The 20183-nt window shown below is 34.4% G+C and overlaps 2 protein-coding genes across 14 annotated transcripts in view; one reads left to right on the top strand and one right to left on the bottom strand.

Moving 5' to 3' along the window:
• Positions 1 to 20183, top strand: part of LOC101889617 (complexin) — a 636740-nt gene that overhangs the window by 596434 nt on the left and 20123 nt on the right. For 7 of the 13 annotated variants that reach the window (XM_059126575.1, XM_059126576.1, XM_059126579.1 and 4 more), the window contains one exon: positions 12709 to 12866. In XM_059126575.1, coding sequence (XP_058982558.1) covers positions 12709 to 12866 — 158 coding nt within the window. Of the gene's footprint in view, positions 1 to 5056; positions 5205 to 12699; positions 12867 to 20183 lie in introns of those variants that run through there. The other 6 variants (XM_059126578.1, XM_059126583.1, XM_059126572.1 and 3 more) reach the window with 3 other exon arrangements.
• On the bottom strand, positions 5226 to 8638 carry LOC101897184 (neprilysin-3). The gene is made up of 2 exons (XM_005188573.4): positions 6841 to 8638; positions 5226 to 6224 (listed from the first exon to the last, which is right to left on the bottom strand). Exons 1-2 carry the CDS (start codon positions 7850 to 7852, stop codon positions 5293 to 5295), a joined length of 1944 nt encoding a protein of 647 aa, XP_005188630.2. The 5' UTR covers positions 7853 to 8638; the 3' UTR covers positions 5226 to 5292.

The following is a 20183-nucleotide window of genomic DNA, read 5'->3' as shown; positions in this document are numbered from 1 at the left end:
TTCCAAACTTGTAACCCTTCGTTTTTGCTTTGATTTAGGTTATTACTTTATATAAAAATTCCAGTTCAAAAGTTAAGAAGATAAGAAGTTACATTCGTATACAAATCTCAATTAGAAATTCTTAGTTGAAATTTCCTAAAGAAGTTTGTGCATATTGTGTATCTTAATGGCCTATTCAACAGAATTCCATACACACAGGTCCATATCGATCCCTCTCGTTAAAAATAATTTATAGGATTTCGTTCATTTAAACCATTTTACTTAAGCACTTATCAGAAAAAAACTATCTACCTACCTAAAATACCAATTAATTTTTTTAATAAAAAATCAACACTTATGCACGATATTTCCACACAATATAACCGATATTTACAATGTCATCACATTTCATAACATTATGCAAGTATATTTCACATAGGAATTAATTAAATATTTATGGGGTCGTTTATCGTTCAAAGAACCTACAATTTATGCCACAATTAATATATATGTATAAAGATACGTATGTATACTGATTTTTCCCATAATAATAATCCTTCAAAACTCATATTAACGTTTATTGTTTTTAATGTAATTAATTGAAATTCTCACAGAGTGTGAAATATGCATATCATGTTTCCAGGCAGTAAGCGCATAATGATTGTATGTTTTTTTCTTCCAATAAAAATAACAATTTCCTTTAAAAATTTGCAATGCTTATTCCATCGAAGCGGATATTGACAAATGAATTAAATAAATTCAAATGAGGGGTGGGGGATGAGAAAACACAAAAGAGTTGAGAGCTTGCCATGCAAATAAACAATAAAATTTTATAATGCCAGCAAGACAAAAAAAAAAAAGAATTATTCATTTGACCAGAGAATAAATGAAATACATTAAAATTAACATATAAATTAATTATATTTTAAAAACAGGCCACAAAAGAGTTAAAGCTTTTGACATTTAAATGCATAAAATTAATGTATTTAACTTAACAAATAAACATGCAATTTTAAAATACAATAGGGAGGGTAAAATATATAATGGAGCATAATTGTAAACTGTCTCTGCTGGAATACGTTTGCATGGAAATCAAAAAAAAAAAAAAAAAACGGGAAAAAATAAAAATTCTAGAATCAGTTGAAAATCGTTTGAAGTCCAATGATGCCATCGGCCATAAACCACGTCAACCAGTTGCTTTTTCTGGATGAATTTTTAGCCTTCTGCTTCTGGCCGATCTTCACTCATAAATCTACAACTCTGCTTATTTAATTCAACACAAAGCTTTCGATGAACTTTTTGTGACCCTTTGCAAATAATTGTCAATGTAGATGTATTACTTTTTGTGCAATAATCATTCTAAATCAGGAAATCATTATTTGATTCGATAACTTGAAATGCTCTTTGAGCGATATGACCCATTTTCTATTTTTGTTTACTTCAGTCCGCCATAAAATATTGTCTACCCATTATTTACGAGTCATGTATAAAGTACTGTTTCACATTTATATGTAGCATACTTTCAAGAGCTACCTCTTGATCTCTCCCTTTCTCACTTGCTCAACGACATCTAGGACTTTTTAGTAGCCATAAATTTCGCATTTTAACTTAAAAAAGAATACTTCGATAACGACAAAGTAACACACAAAAGTAATTTTGTTCTAATTTTAAAACATATAAACAAAATTATATTTAATTGCATATTATTGGCAGAAAAGCGTACGTGTGAATAAATTGCATGTCAATTTTTTTCTTTTTAATATACTTCTCAATTTATAGCTCATCAATATTAAAAGACTTGTACACAATGCCTGTTTGTATACGTTTATAGTTTTATTTTTCCACATTAAAAATTCTTCACAAAAATAATCGATAAACGTTTATGGTCTATTTTTACAAGTTTGTATCTAGCAGGATACGAGGGTTGATATTTCCACAATTCAAAAGGCAAAAACATTGCTCAGCAAAGTGCCTTAACCATACTTCGGCGATCCAAGAAAAAATTTGTATATTATTAATTCAAATTAAATAACGCAAGAGATTAAAATAAAATAATTCTTGGGCGCCAAATCTGTCATTCATTTAGGTTGACATGTAAGGTGTTTGCATGCAAATCTTGAATAATACTTCTAATAGAGTAATTACAGCACAGGACAGATTTACAGGTCCATTAAAGCTAGAGTCTTGTAACTTCAAATTTACTAATAACAACTTAACCTCAGCAACCCTCAGATAATGTCCGTTTATTAAAATATATTTGCACTTGCGTTATGATTATTCGAAATGTTGATCCTTTTCTGAAGGAATGGGCCAATTTTGTAAAATTGTATCTGACCTAAATATGATATAAATATTACAAGGTGCCACATTTAGCCCATATTAACTATTTCCTTCTTTTAAAAAATTTGAAATGTGTGTGAAGTATTAAACTTTCTCTAAATTCAGTCACTTCTTTCGCATTTGATGAGCGTTTCAATATACAAAATATAGCTAACCTTGTATTACGGGGAAATATAAGGTGTGAAGTTTAGAATGATTCGGATGATTTTTTTCAAATTTTATGATTATTTTGATTTAATAATTCAAAATATTAAACCCTTTATGGGTGAGGTAGCCGAGAAAACGAATCAATATATTCCTATCTAAAAATATTGGGATGTGCGAAATTTGTGAATTTGTAACTTGGACTTTTATTTCACTTTTAAATGAGTTATAATTATTCAAAATTTTGACCCTTTGTGCTCGAGGTACTTGATGGAGTTGGCCGATATTGTCCATATTCCCCAAAAATACTCCAGACACAATAATCCAACGGATTGTTATCCGGAGATTTTGGAAATGGAGCGAGGAACCTCATTTTGTAACCATTCTTGGGTAGCGCGTTCTGAGTGCGATGGTGCCAAGTCCTGTTGGAATGTCCAAGTTTTGCGGACAAAATGTTTGCGTGCCCAATGCTTTAATACACCCTCCAGAATATTTTCGCGATAATATTCAACATTTATTATGATGCCACAGTCGATTAATACGAGCGGAGAGTGACCATCGGCTGTTATGGCGGCCCACACCATCACCATGGCCAGTGCTTGAGTTCTGGTGGCCAACCGAGGGTGCACATTTTCAGCTGACCTTTTTGGCAAGTTTTTACAAACTGCTGGAACGGTTTCTCATCGGAGAAAACAAAATCCGGCAGTTCACCACTTTCGGCCAAGCCAAGCTCTTTTGGGTCCATTTTCTTTTAGTTGCGGTGTAAGTTCTTGCACTTTTTGAATTTCAATGGCTTTACCCCGAGCTCATTTTCAATATTTGCCGAATGGAATATTGCGATATGTTCAGTTCACGAGCCATTTTTCGGCCACTGCGACGCGGCTTTCGATCGATTCCCTTCTTTACTTTTAGAACCATTTCTGCTGATGTTGCTGTTTTCTCCCGTCCACTTCCTTGACGTCGGGCTATGCTACCAGTATCACGGTAACAAAAAATTTATTCACATATAAATGGTGGAGTGCTTTAACGATAGTCGCTTTTGGTTTTCCAGCCAAATATAAAGAAATCAAACTATCAAGCTTGAGTTCCATCCCTAATAACTTTTTTCTATAAAATTTTCACCAAAATGCTTTTGTACGCTTGTAAACAATATAATGAGCTCTCACTGGAATAATTTTAACAGCTGTCGGACGAGTGACAGCAGTCTGAAGTTGGTTGCAGTTTTTTCATCTCACTTTGTATGTACATAAAAATGTCTTATAAGGGCTTATTAGTTATATTTGAATTGGAATTTGACAACGTTTTAATTCGGCCAGAAACCGATCCCAACCAACCCTCGTCATCACAATGGCTATTGGAAATATTTTATAACAACCTACAGATAATTGTATCGATTTTTTAATTCAATGTAATTTTCTTACATTTTTGCAAATAGGTTGTTATTGACACATGAGAATGTTATTATCATACATATATGAAGGTTACTATGATTTAAAGTAAAGAAATTGTGTTTAGTTAAAATAACCTATTATTTTAATAATTTATTCGATAACATCATCCCTCAAAGTCTCTCCAACAATTATTGTTATTCGGCTGATTGCTTAAGTCTGGAGCTTTTAGTGTGGATGCTTACTTTAGCCGATGTTTTTTTAAACATATTAATCCATCATCCCCCTGTTCAAATCCTTGTTCTAAAGAGAATTAACATAATATTATAAACAATTTTTCAATACCACTTAACAAACTATTCAGAAAGCCAGACATTGAAAGGAAAGAATTCTTATTAAATTCATTTTAAAGCTCTATTTGCCAATTGACGTGTTTACGGGTTACTTCCCATTGCTTCTAATACGATTCTAACTCAAAATACTGTTGGTAACGTTAGTTACCCCTTTTCCAAAGACTTCTTGGAATTACAAAATGGAAAACAACCACAACAACAACTTAATTCTTATAATAGCAACAAAGCAGCAATTTTCATTTTATGAAAAGGGTCTGTCTCAGCTGGAAAGTAGCTCGTGCTTGAATTTGTAGTAGTTTTTTTTTTTGCTTCTGCTTTTCAAAAAAGAAAGTCAAAAATTTCTTGTAAAATATTACAAGGATACAGAAGGATATAGGTATATGTGTATGTATTCACTTAAAGGTCCTTCGTTTCTTGTGAATTTATTCAATGGACACTCAGTAGTGGCAAGGAAACTACACATACATACACCCTCACACCCACATCTACTATCAAGGCAGCCATGCGAAGTAAATATTATTAAATTTAACCTCTTCAATTAGTTGCCGCTGGTGCTCAACCCTGTTTTTGTTTTTCTGTTGACTGTTTTTTTTTTTTGTTTTTTTTTGTTTAGGGAGTGGTTGAAAGGAAGCAAAAGCAACAACAAAAATAATTTGAAATTCTTAATGAAATTTTAATGCTATTTCGTAGTTGTCTGACAAATGAATGACAAACAGAATAATCAAACTTTCAAAGGCATTGAGTTTTTAAGGATAAGCTTTAAAGAGCATTATGACCACCCAACCGACCGATCCATCAACCAACTAAATAGGGTTGTTTGTGTGTATGTCTCTGTACATTGCCTGGTTGATTCTTTTAAAGGGTTTTGTCCATTAATTTCCATTGTTATTTTCCCAAAGAAGGTTCAAGCATTAACATTATTCTCCTCCATTCGTGTTCTAAATAAATTTAGCAAAATTTCTGAATTTATCAGTGAACTTACCAAGAAAATGAAAGGTGGGTGAGTAAAACAGCACAGACACCATTTTGAAGCACTAAAGCCAAAAACTTTATTGAAATAAATTCGAGTGTGTGTGTGTATGTATATTTTATAATAAAGAACATTTGTTTAGCATATACAAAGGATCACGTGGTTGACACTTGAAAACTTGTTGAAATTCTTTGGATTGTTTCAGGAAGGCATGCAAAAAGGTGCGCCGCTCCGTTGATGGATTCAACTGACAATCCAACAGGGTGCTGGCCACAAAATACAACTTTTCCATGGACATTTGTAAATGACCGGCCTGTAGGAGGCGATCCAACTTTTGTATGAATTCCTCATCATGTTGTAGCCATTGTTTGTAGGTATACCAGGCCTGTTGTTGGGCCAATAGTTTTAGAATGAGATTGTTCAAATTAAATGTTCGACTGGCGTTGATGGTACCTGGAATTTGTTGCCTAGCCAAACAACGTTCAAATGTGGCATACTGCCGATCTGAATCTGTACTTCTCCAGGCACCGGGTGTGGCATGGGCACCACCAATCATCATTTCGGCAAAATTTTGTGCCACCAGCACGTAGTTAAGTGGAGCACTTAGATTTTGTTGTTGTTGCATTATGTTATTAATGGTAAGGAAACTTTCCATAAATATTTGACAACTTCTTGTAACTTGATTAGTGGTACGCGAAATGGGCTTGGCATCTGAGTCCTGTTTCGATCTTTGTGCTAAGAAACGTTGAATCTTCTCCAAATTGCGATAAAAGTTACGTTTTGTAATCGACAAGGATTCGTATTCTGCATCCAATTTGGCATCACCATTAAGGGTTAAATGCATGATCCGGCCCAAAAATAATTTGGAATTTTGTTGGGTTATCTCATCGATCCATGGTGTATTGGCCAAAAGCTGATCATACGATTGACCCAGCTCGGAGTACATTTGTGCCATTTGCACTTTGTTGATTGCGGAACGTTCTACAATGTGTTTGTAGACCGGACCGAAGTAGGTTTCCGTTAGTTTTTGGCAATCAGCGGAAGTTTTATCTGGAACATTAAAAAAATTGATTAACGAAAGAAAGTAAAGCATGTGGTGGAAAATAAATTTGAGAGCCTATTTCCTCAAAAACCATCCGTTATTTTCCTTAGAGAGATATGTACACCATGAAAAGTTCATGTTCTTCAGTGCATATCCCTAAGGTTTGGAAAAACTTAAAAATGTTTCCGCAAAAGTTATTTTTAAACTGATCAAATATATAATTGGGCGTTTTTGTGTAGTTATACCAGAATTCGAGTTTCAGTTTTTGCTGTACATATCAAGAATCTAGCTGGTTGATGAAATGTTGACAGTTAAGGGTACCAGTTTTCCTACTTTCAGTTTTTAAACTAACCATAATAAAAAATTCTTACCAAGGAGAAGTAATTTAATTTTTTTTTTTTCAAATACTTTTTGTATTGATTTTATTCAAAATCGGGTATTGGGGTTTGTGGGAGTAAAAAACCCCATTTTGGTATTGTGACCACAGCACAATATTTTTTCATAATTTAAAAATTATAACATAAATGAAAGCCTCCTCTTTAAAACTTAAATCTCCAAATTCAAAGAGTTATTTTTTATATCGTTTCTCTCTCTCTCACTCTTTCTCTCACCTTCACAACTTACCCATCAAATAATCAATCCACAACCAATTCAAAAATCTCGTCAACGTTGTCGATTGTAGCAATTCGAAATATTGTATCATCTTCGGCAGTTCCATGACAATAACGGTATCCGTGCTCTTCAATGGTTTACCCATTACTTTGCGAAAATATGTATCCCAATCGAGCGGTGCCACCGAACCAAAATTCAAACCCTTAAAATCTTCATAGGAATATTCGTTCACCTTCTCATCGGGGGCTATGGCAATTTTCATAATATCCCTTGAATTACGTTCAAAATTTAAAATTTCCAATGCCACCAGTCGCGCCTTGCCGGCATTCACATCGTAAGCATGCATTATTTCACCCGACATTTGTTCGAATTTTCTCAGTGTAAAGCGAATCGAATCGTCGGGACGAATTTCGACGATACGTTTATTTGAACGTAACTCAATTTGTGTCTTGAAAAAATACGGCACACCGGCCTCGTGGAATATGCTCAGCACCTGTAACCAGGTCATGTTACGACGCTTCCTCAACATGGCCATGGAATCATCAATGGCTGGCCAGCCACCAGATAAGCGATACATTAAAGTGCTCTTCAGATGATCCATCGTGCGGGCATTCTGGCATGAATCGTAAAAATGTTTCACTTTCAATTCGACATCCATGAGCTCTTCGTCGTTAGTGGCCTCGAGAAATTTATTGAATTTCAATTGTTCCTGCTGCTGGCGTTTGTCATGCTGTGTCTGGGCGGTGGCATTTAGAGAGCGCTCACAAACATAACCAAAAAAATCCTCGCAGGGTTTTTTTGTTAAATCCAGCCATGATTCGAGTTCATAGGAAAAACGTAAAATGTCATTCTCGGTGGCAAGCTTATCAGTGGTAACAGCTACAGCGGCAGCCACACCGCCAGTGCCAACCAGTCCCAGTGGGGGTGTTGTAGTCATGAGAACAAACAACAAAGATGCCAACACCAGCAGCAGCCAGTGATGCTGGTGCCGAGAGCAAGTATCAAAGTGATAATGGCAAAACATATTGAAGTTTTTCTTCTTCCACTTGAAGCAGTTGTTGTTTTCCTTTTCCCGGCACTTTTTTTTTTGAGTTGTCAATAACAAAAATATATTTTCGTTGTAAATTTAATATTCTTTTGGGGGTTTGTCTTATTCGACTTTTTTTTTTTTTTTTGTAAAACTTTTTTAATAAAACTGGGCCAAAAACTACAAACAGTTGGTGTCTGTGCTCTCGAATCTTATTTGCAATTCATCCAACACAATATAAGTTAACACTTTCGTAACAAATCGCTAACTAACATGACACTTGGCAATGTTACACCCATCTACTGGCTGGAAAAGGGGAACCTTACTTCTGGCTTATTTCTGTAGCTGTTTGGCATTCGTAAAATATTATGTTGCACAAAAAAATACTTTTTGTTATTTGGTTTTTATTCTTTGCTTCCGTTTTAACCTTGTTTTTTAATTAAGTTTTTCGTTTTGTTTTCTTGTTTTCCACTTCTACTCGTTGGGGTCTTGCCACACAAAAACAAATACCCAGTTGTGTGTTTTTAGAATGCGGTTGGTATGTTCTTCATTAGAGATTTCCTTTACGTTGTTCGTTTTGGTTTTTTATTTGTTCTTTCTTCTGAGGTTTCCCTCATTAGGATTGCAGCTAGCGAGCTAGTGTGTGAATGCACCAACGCCACTCTAGCTTCCTTGAAATAAATTTTTAATTTCAACAACAGAAAAAATTCCACACACGTTTTCGTGTGATTTCTGTTGTTCTTGGTTTTTGCGCTAATCTCAAACTAATGAATAATCTGTAAAACGCAAAGCCAAAGAATTCAATTAAAAAAGCTCAAACATTTCTATCTCTCATCTGGTGCAAAGAATTTCAAATGAGTTTTGTCGCAATTTCCATAGATAGATAAGCCAAGCTGGTGGGTTGAGGTTAATATTGATAGAGCGGTGGACAAAAATATAAATATAGTTTCAAATTTTGTTTCAATTCTATTCTAAATTCTACTTTGATCTTGGTAGACAAAGTTGTTGTAAATTGTTTTTGTTTTTTGTTTTGATTATCAATTCTAATGTGGGGCACAAAAAATGCAATAGCTGTCAGCATAAATTGTGGGACGATCTTGAACCGTTTGACATTAAATTTGTATTGATTGGATGTTCACTAAAGCAGCTTATCTGTAGTCAAACAAAGGGTTGCACTGTTAGGGTGGCCAACTATTAAAGTGATGTGTTTTTTTAAAAATATTTGTTATTGAATGTCTTTTATTTATTAAGATGGTATGACTTGAAATATAACATTTTCTCTAAATTACTTACCCGCTATATTAGCTATGATTATAAGAATAATCAAGTTAAGATACATTTTTTTTTTTATTTTAGAAGTGGTCAGTCTAGAGACAGAAATAATCCATTAATAATTTGTGCTAAAATGCAATTAATGTTCTTTATCAGATTATTGTTAATAGCGCATCTGTCTTAAAGAGATTAAAAAATTATAAACTCATTATAGACAATAACATACCTGGTGTATGAAGCTGTAAGAATTTAATGGGATTGAATTTTTTTTATTAGCGTTCTAGAGAAAATCTAAAATTCTCAGGGAAATCGAAAAAGTGCAGGGGGTTAGCCCTTTTGTGAAATTTAAGAAACAGTTTCTTCTATAAGAAATAAAGATTTTTTTTAAAGATATATGTTGATGTAAGCGAAGTAATTTTTGCCATCCCCTTTGAAACAAGAAAATATGGAAAATACAGGATGAAATAAAAAAAAAACTGCAACAGAGTCCAAGTCCATAATTTTTATTTATTTATTTTTTTAATTTTTTGAGTGAAAGCAAAAATGTCGGAAATAGAATCAAATATTAGAATAAATTAATATTTGTTCGAATTGGTCACCTTTGGCACGAATTATGGCTTTCAAACGCCAATGAAACAGTCACATGTTGCTCTGCGGTATTTTTGACACATTCCCGGCGAGCGCTTGCTTGAGGTGATCCACACTTTGGTATTGTTTAGTGTCAACCTTGCTTTCCAAAATACTCTAGACGCAATAGATGGATTGGTGGGTGTCGCGTGTGAGTGCGATGACGCTGAGTCCTGTTAGAATGTCCAAGGTCTGCAGCCAAAGTATTTCCGTGCCCAAGGCTTTAATACAACCTCCAGAATATTTTCGCGATAATTATCGGCATTTATTCTGATCCTACGGTCGAGAGCGACCATCGGTTGTTATGGCGGCCCACAGCATCACCGTGGCCGCCGCTTGAGTTCTAGTGGCCAACCGAGTGTGCACATTTTCAGCTGATCTCTTTGGCAAGTAAACATGATCATTTTGTTTGTTTACAAACTACTGGACAACGAACGATTTCTCATCGGAGAAAACCGAATTCGGCAGTTCACCACGTTAGGCCAAGCCAAGCAACTTTTTAGCCCTTTTGAGTCCATTTTCTTTCCGTTGCGGTGTAAGTTCTTGCACTTTTTGGAATTTGAATGGCTTTACCCCGAGCTCATGTTTCAATATTTTCCGAATGGTATATGCAATATGTTCAGCTCACGAGCCATTTTTCGGCCACTGCGACACGGGTTTCGATGAAGTCGCTTCTTTACTTTTCAAACCAATTCGTCCACTTCCTTCACGTCGGGCTACGCTACCAGTATTACGGTAACGAGCGATGGTACGAGACACAAAAAATCTATTCACATTTAAATGCTGGAGTGCTCTAACGATAGCCACTTGTGGTTTTCCAGCCAAATATAAAGAAATCAAACTATCGCACTTGAATTCCATCGCGAATAACTTTTTTTCTGTAAAATTTTCACCAAAATGGTTTTGTACTCTTGTAAACAATATAATGAGCTGTCACTGTAATAATTTTAACAGCTGTCGGCTTAATCCAATTATTGTTGTTTTTATAAAGTTAACGTTAATTTATTAATAGAGAAAGATGATAATGTTTACCAGGGGGTAAGACAGAGAATACCTAGGTTTCGGAAAGAGCCAACAATCCTCATCAGTTCATTGCTTTTTGTCTGGGATGTTCTTCCCAGAAGTTATTTAAAATTAACTCAAATGTCGGTTGTAATATTTAGAAGATTTTCCAAAAGATTTTTCTAACAACAATAATTGGATTAATCCCAACTATTTTGCAACAACAACAAAACTACGGTATCCCAAACCAACATGCTAATACTATTGCCTTAATTGTTTTTATAATTTTGCCCTTCGATGCTTACAAAACATAATTTCCCTCCTTTTTGCAATGTAAAGTCGCCTTAACGACGAATTTTCATTCTAGGTATTAGTACTATTGGATGCTGTATATAATGAGTAGTCATCATTTAATTTTCCTACTTCAGTAGAATTTTGCTTAGGAGGTTGTGGTTCATGGTCATGCTCAATTGATTTCGCCCAGGACTTTGTCAGTTAGTGCTAAATCATTCATCATGTAATCAGAGAGGACTCAACGTGAAGTTTTATGACCTAATTTTTACATGAATTTGAAAACTTCCTCAATTTTTGCATTCATATTGTGCCGAATGTAGTTAACGTAAAGTCTTCCCTCCGTTACTCTCAATCCTTATGTCTAGTCACCAAGAGATATCTTGTTTTCCTCATAGTAGATTGAAAATAAAACATTGAAAATTTCGTATTTGTAAAACTGTAGCAATGTGAACCAAACGAATATCCATTGCTAATGTTAAAATTTAAAGTTCGTATTATTTAAAAGATTGTTTCAGTGTTTTTGTTTTACGCCGCTTATTATTAGAAAATCTATATCAATTTTACTTGACAATTATAACTCCCAATCTGCCAGACAAGAATACATGGAAACAATTATTTTCCAATTACAATAACAATAAATGTTGTTGTTTTCTTGGTTCATAATTAAAAACAAATAAAGACCAAACGATTTTCAAAAATTGTTCACAAACTTTGCAAACAAATTTCAATAACTGAGTAAATAAAAGAATCGCTTTTAATGTTGTCAACCTCAATGACAGTAAAAGTTTATTAAAGAAATGTCATCGTTATTATGACAAAGTGTTTTAAATAGGCCTAATTTGAAAAGTTTGGCAATTTCAATAAATGAGCATGAACATTATTTTCCAAACCATATAAACATAATAATTAAATTAAATGGATTTAAGTTGACAAGATTTTTAATGTGAAATAAATAAAAATATTTAATGTAGAGCAAATAATGTTCCAAGTTTGAAGGAATGTTTATTTTGATTTTTATTGAAATACAACACTTTAAACTTTTGTGAGTATTCGGAGAAAGTCTGTTTTATGTGTTTGAAAACATTTAATCAATTGTATTTACTAGAAAAATTGGTATTTAGCTAGAAATTTGATATCAATTAATGCTTTCATGGAATTCCAACACTTGATGTTTACATTAGAATGAAGGATAAAGTAATACATAAATATTAACTTTACTTCAATTAATGAAATATATTGCATACTTTAAGGCTTTAATTATTTAAACCAAAATTATGAAGTATGACGAACAAATATGAATGCGAAAAAAAAGCAATTCTAATTCTATGTATGATTTTAATTACCCGGAAGAAAATCACAAATCCCAACGTGTGTTTTTTATTATTATTTTAAATTTAATTTAAAAAATCAAATGTACAAAAAAACACATTTTGAACGGTGTCTTTCTTTGTTATTCGCATATCGCCATACAGAAACCGGCTCTAAATTCCATGTCATTCAAATATCAAAAAATATAAAAATGTTGACATATAAAACATAACCTAAAAGTACTTCTAGATAAATTTTTTCCAGAAACAATGTCACATAATTTTGTCTTAATTGAATCAGGAACTAAAGCGTATTTTTTTCTGTTTATGTCAAAATTACAGGCGCCGTAGGTGGTGATGGCGGTGATGATGCCGACGATAAGGAAAAGGCAGAGGAGGAGGAGAGAGAACGTCAGGAGGCCATCCGTGAGGCCGAAGAACGACGCAAGGAGAAGCATCGTCGCATGGAAGAGGAGCGTGAGAAAATGCGACAAGATATTCGTGATAAGGTAAGCATTGAAGACGATATTTTAATTTGAAAATTAAAAAAGCCAAAGAGATTTAAAAAGGGGAGAATTAATAAGGAACAGCGTGTCAGATATCAGAAATGTTTACAGCCTGGGGCGATCGTTGCATGAAGGATTTGCAAATCAAATAATTATTCCGAGATCTATTATAATCGTTAGGATCTTAAAACTCAAATGAATGGTTGATTATGTGGGAAAACGTGAGTAGGTTCTTATAAATACCTATCAAGAGACTATGCCATTACATGGGGGATATTTCAGAGCCTGGACGTACCTGGAACATTTATTCAAAATATAATACGTACCTGGAACATTTATTCAAAATATTAAATTCCATACACTTTTTTTCACATAAAAATCAATTTTCCAAAAAACTATTTAAAAAGAATAAGTCGTTTATGCCGACAGATGTATACCTGAGCGTATGTCCAATTATTAATGTATTCTTGCATGCGCTGTAATTATTCAAAAAGTTGACTCTTTATAGCGGATGTACCCACTTTTATATTATCAATTTCAAAGTAATGCGACATATCAGGTTTGAACTGTATCGACTATTTCCTTAACTTTAAATGAGATATGTGAGAATGATGAACTTTTGTGGGGGAGTAACGAGAAAGATTTGACAGGCTTATCCCATATTTATATCAAGGCTTTAGCTGATAAAGATATTGAGATACACGATATATTAAATAAATCGCTGTTTTTCGCAAGTATGTGTGTTATAATTGTACAAAATTCTGGCCCTTAGTGGAAAGATACCAGAAAAAGAGGGTCGATACATTATACTTCTTATCAGATCTCTGGAATAAAAAAGTTTTGTGATAAACAAAGTTGAAAAAATTAATTATTTATTTAGCATGTTTTTAGATTTATAATAAAAATTTTACCCCTTTGTGGTGGAGATATTAGAAGGAGTGGACCAATATATTCCATCTTCACAGCTGATCTTGTGTTAGAAGAAATATTGCGATATTCCGAGTTTAAAAGAGGTCGGACGCTCGGTTCGCGTTTTATGAGTTTCATGGTTATTTAAATTTTGACCCTTTGTGGGGAGGTACCAGAAGGAGTGGTCCGTTATATCCGTTCGTCATATTAGAGCTTGTGTTAATAAAAAATATTGGTATGTGCCAAATTTGAAGGGAATCTTATGCTTATTGCGCATTTTAAGAGAGACACAATTATTCAAAAATTTGACCCGTTATGGAGAGGTATTAAAAGGAGAAGTCCGATATATTCCATTTTCATACCAAATCATTTGCTGATAAAAATATTAAAATACGCCGAATTTATAGGGAATCATATACTCATTTTGCGTTTTGAGAGTCTCATGGCTATTTAAAATGTAATTATATCCCGTTGTGGGGGTACCAGATGTAGTTGGCCGATATATCCCATCTTCACACATGACATAGCACTATTTCGAACTACAAAGTTTGCACAAAATTAGACGATCACATCTTGTTCTATACGGGTCAATTATTCTTTGTCAACATTTTTGTAAAAATGTTGACCAGCATGAATGGACCGATATTGCACATCTCCGAAATCGATCTAAGTTTGATAATTTTACAATGTACCAAATTTGGATCAAATCGGATACTCCCTTCGAGAGTTCGAGAGGCAGACAGGCGGACACCCCTAAATCCGCTCCAAATGGTCCAACGTTACCTAGGGTCTAAAAACCCGTATTTCGATGAGACACGTTTTGGCCATAGGTATATTGCCTCTGTAGCCATATGACTGAAGGTATAAAACCCTGAAAAAATTGCTTTGATATTCTTATGAATCGCCTAATTCACAAATAGCCTATAAAAACATCTGAAATATTTAAAATACTTTAAACCGGATGATATCCTTAATAAGGCTGTGCCATGTAGTGGACTTATATTAGAAACAACTACCGATTATAAATTCTACCCAGCAATAAATCCAAATGTCAATGTGCTCCTTTTTCTGTTGGGAAAATTTGGGGAAATCTTTGAATTGCCAATCGACATATTATCATGTAAGTGGTATACCCAAAAATGAATTGCTGTACTCCGCCATTCCATTAGATAACATATTTCTTACGTCAATATTTAAAGCGCTACATAAATTAATGCAGTCTCCATCTTTGTCCCATGAAACGGACACACCGACTTAGGATTATGAAAGAATTTCCTCCCACCGTCCACAAACATTTATCTACAGATATAATTAGAATTTTGTTAATTATAAGTTCCTTTCGATACACAAATTACGGAGATAAATCAACACAGATTCTATTAGCTGAAAATAGCAATAAAACAAACATTGGCAACATTTCAATGCTTTCTAACTTTGATCCGCCTTCAATCAAGCAAACTACAACCCTCGTTTTCAATGTAATTTACATGTTTCATGATTTTGTGTTCTTGTTTTATTATTTTGTTTGTTTGTCTGTTTTATTTGTTTGTCTATTCAGTGCTTCTTTATCCGCATCTGTTAATAGTGAGTTGAACTAATTAGTGAAATTTTCTACAAATACGAAATTTGCCAATTACCCTAATTATGTTGCTACCAATTAAACGTGTTTTTTTTTTCTATGCATCATTTGTAAAGAAGGACAAACAACCCCACCAACAACAAGCAACGAATAGTAATTAAATATGCTCCGGAGCTCTAATGCCAGTTACACAGCTATTCATTCTAGGCAGCAGTACACTTGGAGTTCAAATTGACTCTAGTAGGGAGTCCTTTTTATACGAGTGACTCCCTAACGGAGTCAGATTGAATTACTTGGTGTGACCGTACAACAACGAAAACAAAAACAACAAAGGTGATAATGACAACTTGCAACTGCAGTCAGTGTTCGTGTTATTAAAGTGTAATAGTTTTAATTGCAGTTTTTAAAAAAAATATATATACATTAAAAATTAAGAAAAAAAAAACGTGTAAACAATATAATGAAAATTAATCTACAAATGAATTAAAACAAAATGAAGAAAAAACAATGAAATAAAATGAAACAGTGTCATTAGAAAATTAAAATAATAATAAAAGACCAAATGTCGTTTGTGTTTAAACAGCTGGTCATGTGTGTGCGTGAATTTTTACTTTGTTTGCGGTCATCAAAATAATTAAAAACGTTGTCAAAGGATATGCAATTAGATTATTAACAATAAAGGCTTTTGTAAATAGTTGTTAGAATACTGTTTTAGTTTCCTATTTTTTTACACTGAGTTCCCATCCCATTTGGAGAAGCAGGATTTCATACATTTGGGATTCTCTGATACAGGCCTACGTAACCTATATGATGCGTAACTACCACACAGGCTGAGGAGAGAATACACATACAATTTATCCATTCCAGTCGATTATCAGGGCGAGATAAAAAAAACTACAACAACGTCAAATGCCATAATTTTTAATTTTTTTAATTTTATTCAATGAAAGCATGAAATTTAATTGAATGTCGAAAATAGAATCAAATTTTAGAATAAGTTTAGATTTGTTCGAATTGATCACCTATGGCACGAATTATGGCCTTCAAACGGCCAATGAAACCGTCACACGCTGCCCGAATGTTGCTCTGCAGTATTTTGGCCCATTCCCGGTGAAGCGTTTGCTTGAGGCGATCGACACTTTGGTATTTTTTAGTACCAACCATGCTTTCCAAAATACTCCCGACACAATAGTCCAACGGATTGGTGTCCGGAGATTTTGGTGGCCATTGTATGCTGGAAATGAAGCGAGGGACTTAATTTTGTAACCATTCTTCACCACGGCCGGCTTTGGAGTTCTGGTGGGAAACCGAAGATGCACATTTTCAGCTGACCTCTTTGGCAAGTAAACACGATCATTTTGTTTATTTACAAAATGCTGGACAACGAATGTTTTTTCATCGGAGAAAACCAAATTTGGCAGTTCATTACTTTCGGCCAAGCGAAGCAACTCTTTAGCTCTTTTGAGTCTATTTTCTCTCTGTTGCGGTGTAAGTTCTTGCGCCATTTGGAATTTCCATAGCTTTATCCAGAGCTCATTTGGAGCAAGTTGAGTTTAGGGGCTATGCTCGGATCATTTTGAAATTTTTACCGCAGGTAGGTATTTGTAACCTGATTACGGCAATGTAATTTTTTTGTGGGGGAAATACCCGGTTACCCGGTTATTCGACCCAAAAGTTCGAATACAACATCCGGTTTGTATCCGGTTCTACGTAACCGATATCAATAAAATGGGTATCATTTGAAAGCTTATGAAAATACCTATCCAACAAGTGGTCATATGACGGGGTTGCTGGAACCGGTTTCGGAGAAATTTAGAAAAATTTGCATTTTTGTATGAGTACTTTTTGAAAAACCCATAAAAACTCGAAAATGGACCCATTATAGGGTCTTAAAATCTATACACTATATTATAGCTAACACTATTGCCTTTCCAAAATGGTGTCATATGTGTTGATATCTTTTGTGGTTCCGAAGATATAAAAGATAGAATTCATTAAATTATATTTTTCTCCAGTCTAGATGCATTTGACTTTGACCTTTATAGCTTTTTTAAGCAACCGGCCTTTGGCCGTGGCTTAAGATTTTCTCCTCTAGGGTATGTCCAACACCGGCTACGCGATCCATAGTTTTTCTAAAAATTGTAATTTTTGTAAGTAGCCGGCCTTCGGCCGGGGCTTAAGATTTTCTCCTCTGGGGTATGTCCAACACCGGCTACGCGATCCATAGTTTTTCTAAAAATTGTAATTTTTGTAAGTAGCCGGCCTTCGGCCGGGGCTTAAGATTTTCTCCTCTGGGGTATGTCCAACACCGGCTACGCGATCAATAGTTTTCTAAAAATTGTAGTTTTCGAAAGTAGCCGGCCTTCGGCCGGGGCTTAAGATTTTCTCCTCTAGGGTATGTCCAACACCGGCTACGCGATCAATAGTTTCCTAAAAACTGTAGTTTTCGAAAGTAGCCGGCCTTCGGCCGGGGCTTAAGATTTTCTCCTCTGGGGTATGTCCAACACCGGCTACGCGATCCATAGTTTTTCTAAAAATTGTAATTTTTGTAAGTAGCCGGCCTTCGGCCGCGGCTTAAGATTTTCTCCTCTGGGATATGTCCAACACCGACTACGCGATCCATAATATTCTAACAACACCAAATTAAAAACAAAGCAGATTAACAAGAACGTTAAACCCGACACAAAACTTGGCTTCACTCAAACTGCTTTCATAAGTAACGAATTTAAAAGTCAATATCTTCGGAACTACAAAAGATATCAACACATATGACACCATTTTGGAAAGGCAATAGTGTTAGCTATAATATAGTGTATAGATTTTAAGACCCTATAATGGGTCCATTTTCGAGTTTTTATGGGTTTTTCAAAAATTACTCATACAAAAATGCACATTTTCCTAAATTTCTCCGAAACCGGTTCCAGTTACCCCATATATGACCACTTGTTGGATAGGTATTTTCATTAGCTTTCAAATGATACCCATATTATTGATATCGGTTACGTAGAACCGGATATAAACCGGATGTTGTATCCGAACTTTTGGGTCGAATAACCGGGTAACCGGGTATTTCCCCCACAAAAAAATTATATTGCCGTAATCAGGTTACAAATACCTACCTGCGGTAAAAATTTCAGGTCAATCCAAGCATAGCCCCTAAACTCAACTTATGCCGCTCATTTTTCAATATTTGCTGAATGGAATATTGCGATATGTTCAGCTCAAGAGCTATTTTGCGGCCACTGCGACGCGGGTGTCGATCAAGTCGCTTCTTTACTTTTCGAAACATTTCTGCTGATGTTGTTGTTTTTTCCCGTCCACTTCCTTGACTTCGGGCTACGCTCTAGTATCACGGTAACGAACGATGGTACGAGACACAAAATATTCATTCACATTTAAATACTGGAGTGCTCTAACGAGCACTTGTAGTTTTCCAGCCAAATATAAAGAAATCACACTATCACGCTTGAAATCGATCACAAAAAACTTTTTCCGAAAAATTTTCACCAAAATGCTTTTGTACGCTTGTAAACAATATTATGAGCTGTCACTGGAATAATTTTATCAGCTGTCGGACGAGTGGCTTAAAAATGGCAGCAGTCTGAATTTGGTTGCAGTTTTCTCATCTCACCCTTATGTACTTTTGCAAAGAAAAGCAAGGTAGATGTGGTATTAATTTTATTGAGATGACATTTTCGATTTTTTTTTTTTGCCCAAGGACAACCCCAATTGAAATTGGTAGTAATATCTTCCAATATTTTAGATTTTATTGTGCAGGAACATAGGATGGAACTTGTAAAATTATGAAATTTATTGAAAATCGGTTCAGGTATAGCTACAGCTCCCATACCTTTGTTTCATCCGTTTTGATTTTTAAGTCCTCCAAATTCGTAATGTACAATGATATTCGGCATAAGCTATCAGATACGGCCTAAAACTACTTTTGGCAAATTGTGTCGAAATCGGTTCAGATTAAGATATAGGTCCCATATATAGATCCCTCTAGTTTAATGTATATGATTCACAAATCATGTACCATTAGAGTCTGTCTGTCAAGTTTAGACCAAATCGATGTGGGCATAGCTATAGCTCCCACATATGTGTTCTATGCGATTTTATATAAAAGCCTTCTCAAAGTCATAATAAGCATTCTATATTAAAAATATTTGTTACGAGAGGTCACATACAACAGAAAACAATGCTTCCGCAAAAATTTAGTGAAAATCACTTCAGATTAAGATATAACTCCAAAATATTAATTTAATCCGATTTCAAGTGAAAACCGATTTAAAGCCGCAACAGCAATGCAAGCTTTCCAATGCAACATTGGAAAATTGTATTATTTAAATTTTGAAGACGTAAATTGCCAACGAAACCATAAAATGCAAAACAAGTTTCTTTTGAATTAAGACATTCTTTGGATAAATAGCCTTTTACTTGGAGTACGATTATTAATACCCTCATAACGTTTTGTATGGCATTTGCATTAAACAAATAAGATAACCGTTATTACATTATAACTTTTTCCATAATCCAAAATAAAGAACGTTACAGTCATACTTAACTTCCCAATTAAAAGATTCACGCGAATAAATCTTCCCAATTGACTTTCTTCTATTCCTTAAACGAATTTTACGCCCTCGAGCGATAACCGAGTTGTATGCCATATATTCTCTTATTATCAGAGCAAGTAGGTGCATAGCGTTTTCTTAATTAACTCAATAAACGTAAAATTAATGGCGTCAGATACGCGTTTAATTTATACGAAGAAAATTGAACTTATTTATGATACTATGGCGGAGGATGATAATTGTTACACCTTAAGAGGTAGA

Source organism: Musca domestica, unplaced genomic scaffold (genome assembly GCF_030504385.1).
Source record: "Musca domestica strain aabys unplaced genomic scaffold, Musca_domestica.polishedcontigs.V.1.1 4, whole genome shotgun sequence".
NCBI lineage: Eukaryota > Metazoa > Arthropoda > Insecta > Diptera > Muscidae > Musca > Musca domestica.
The sequence above is the reverse complement of the archived record's forward strand: the minus strand, read 5'-3'. Positions and strand labels throughout refer to the sequence as shown.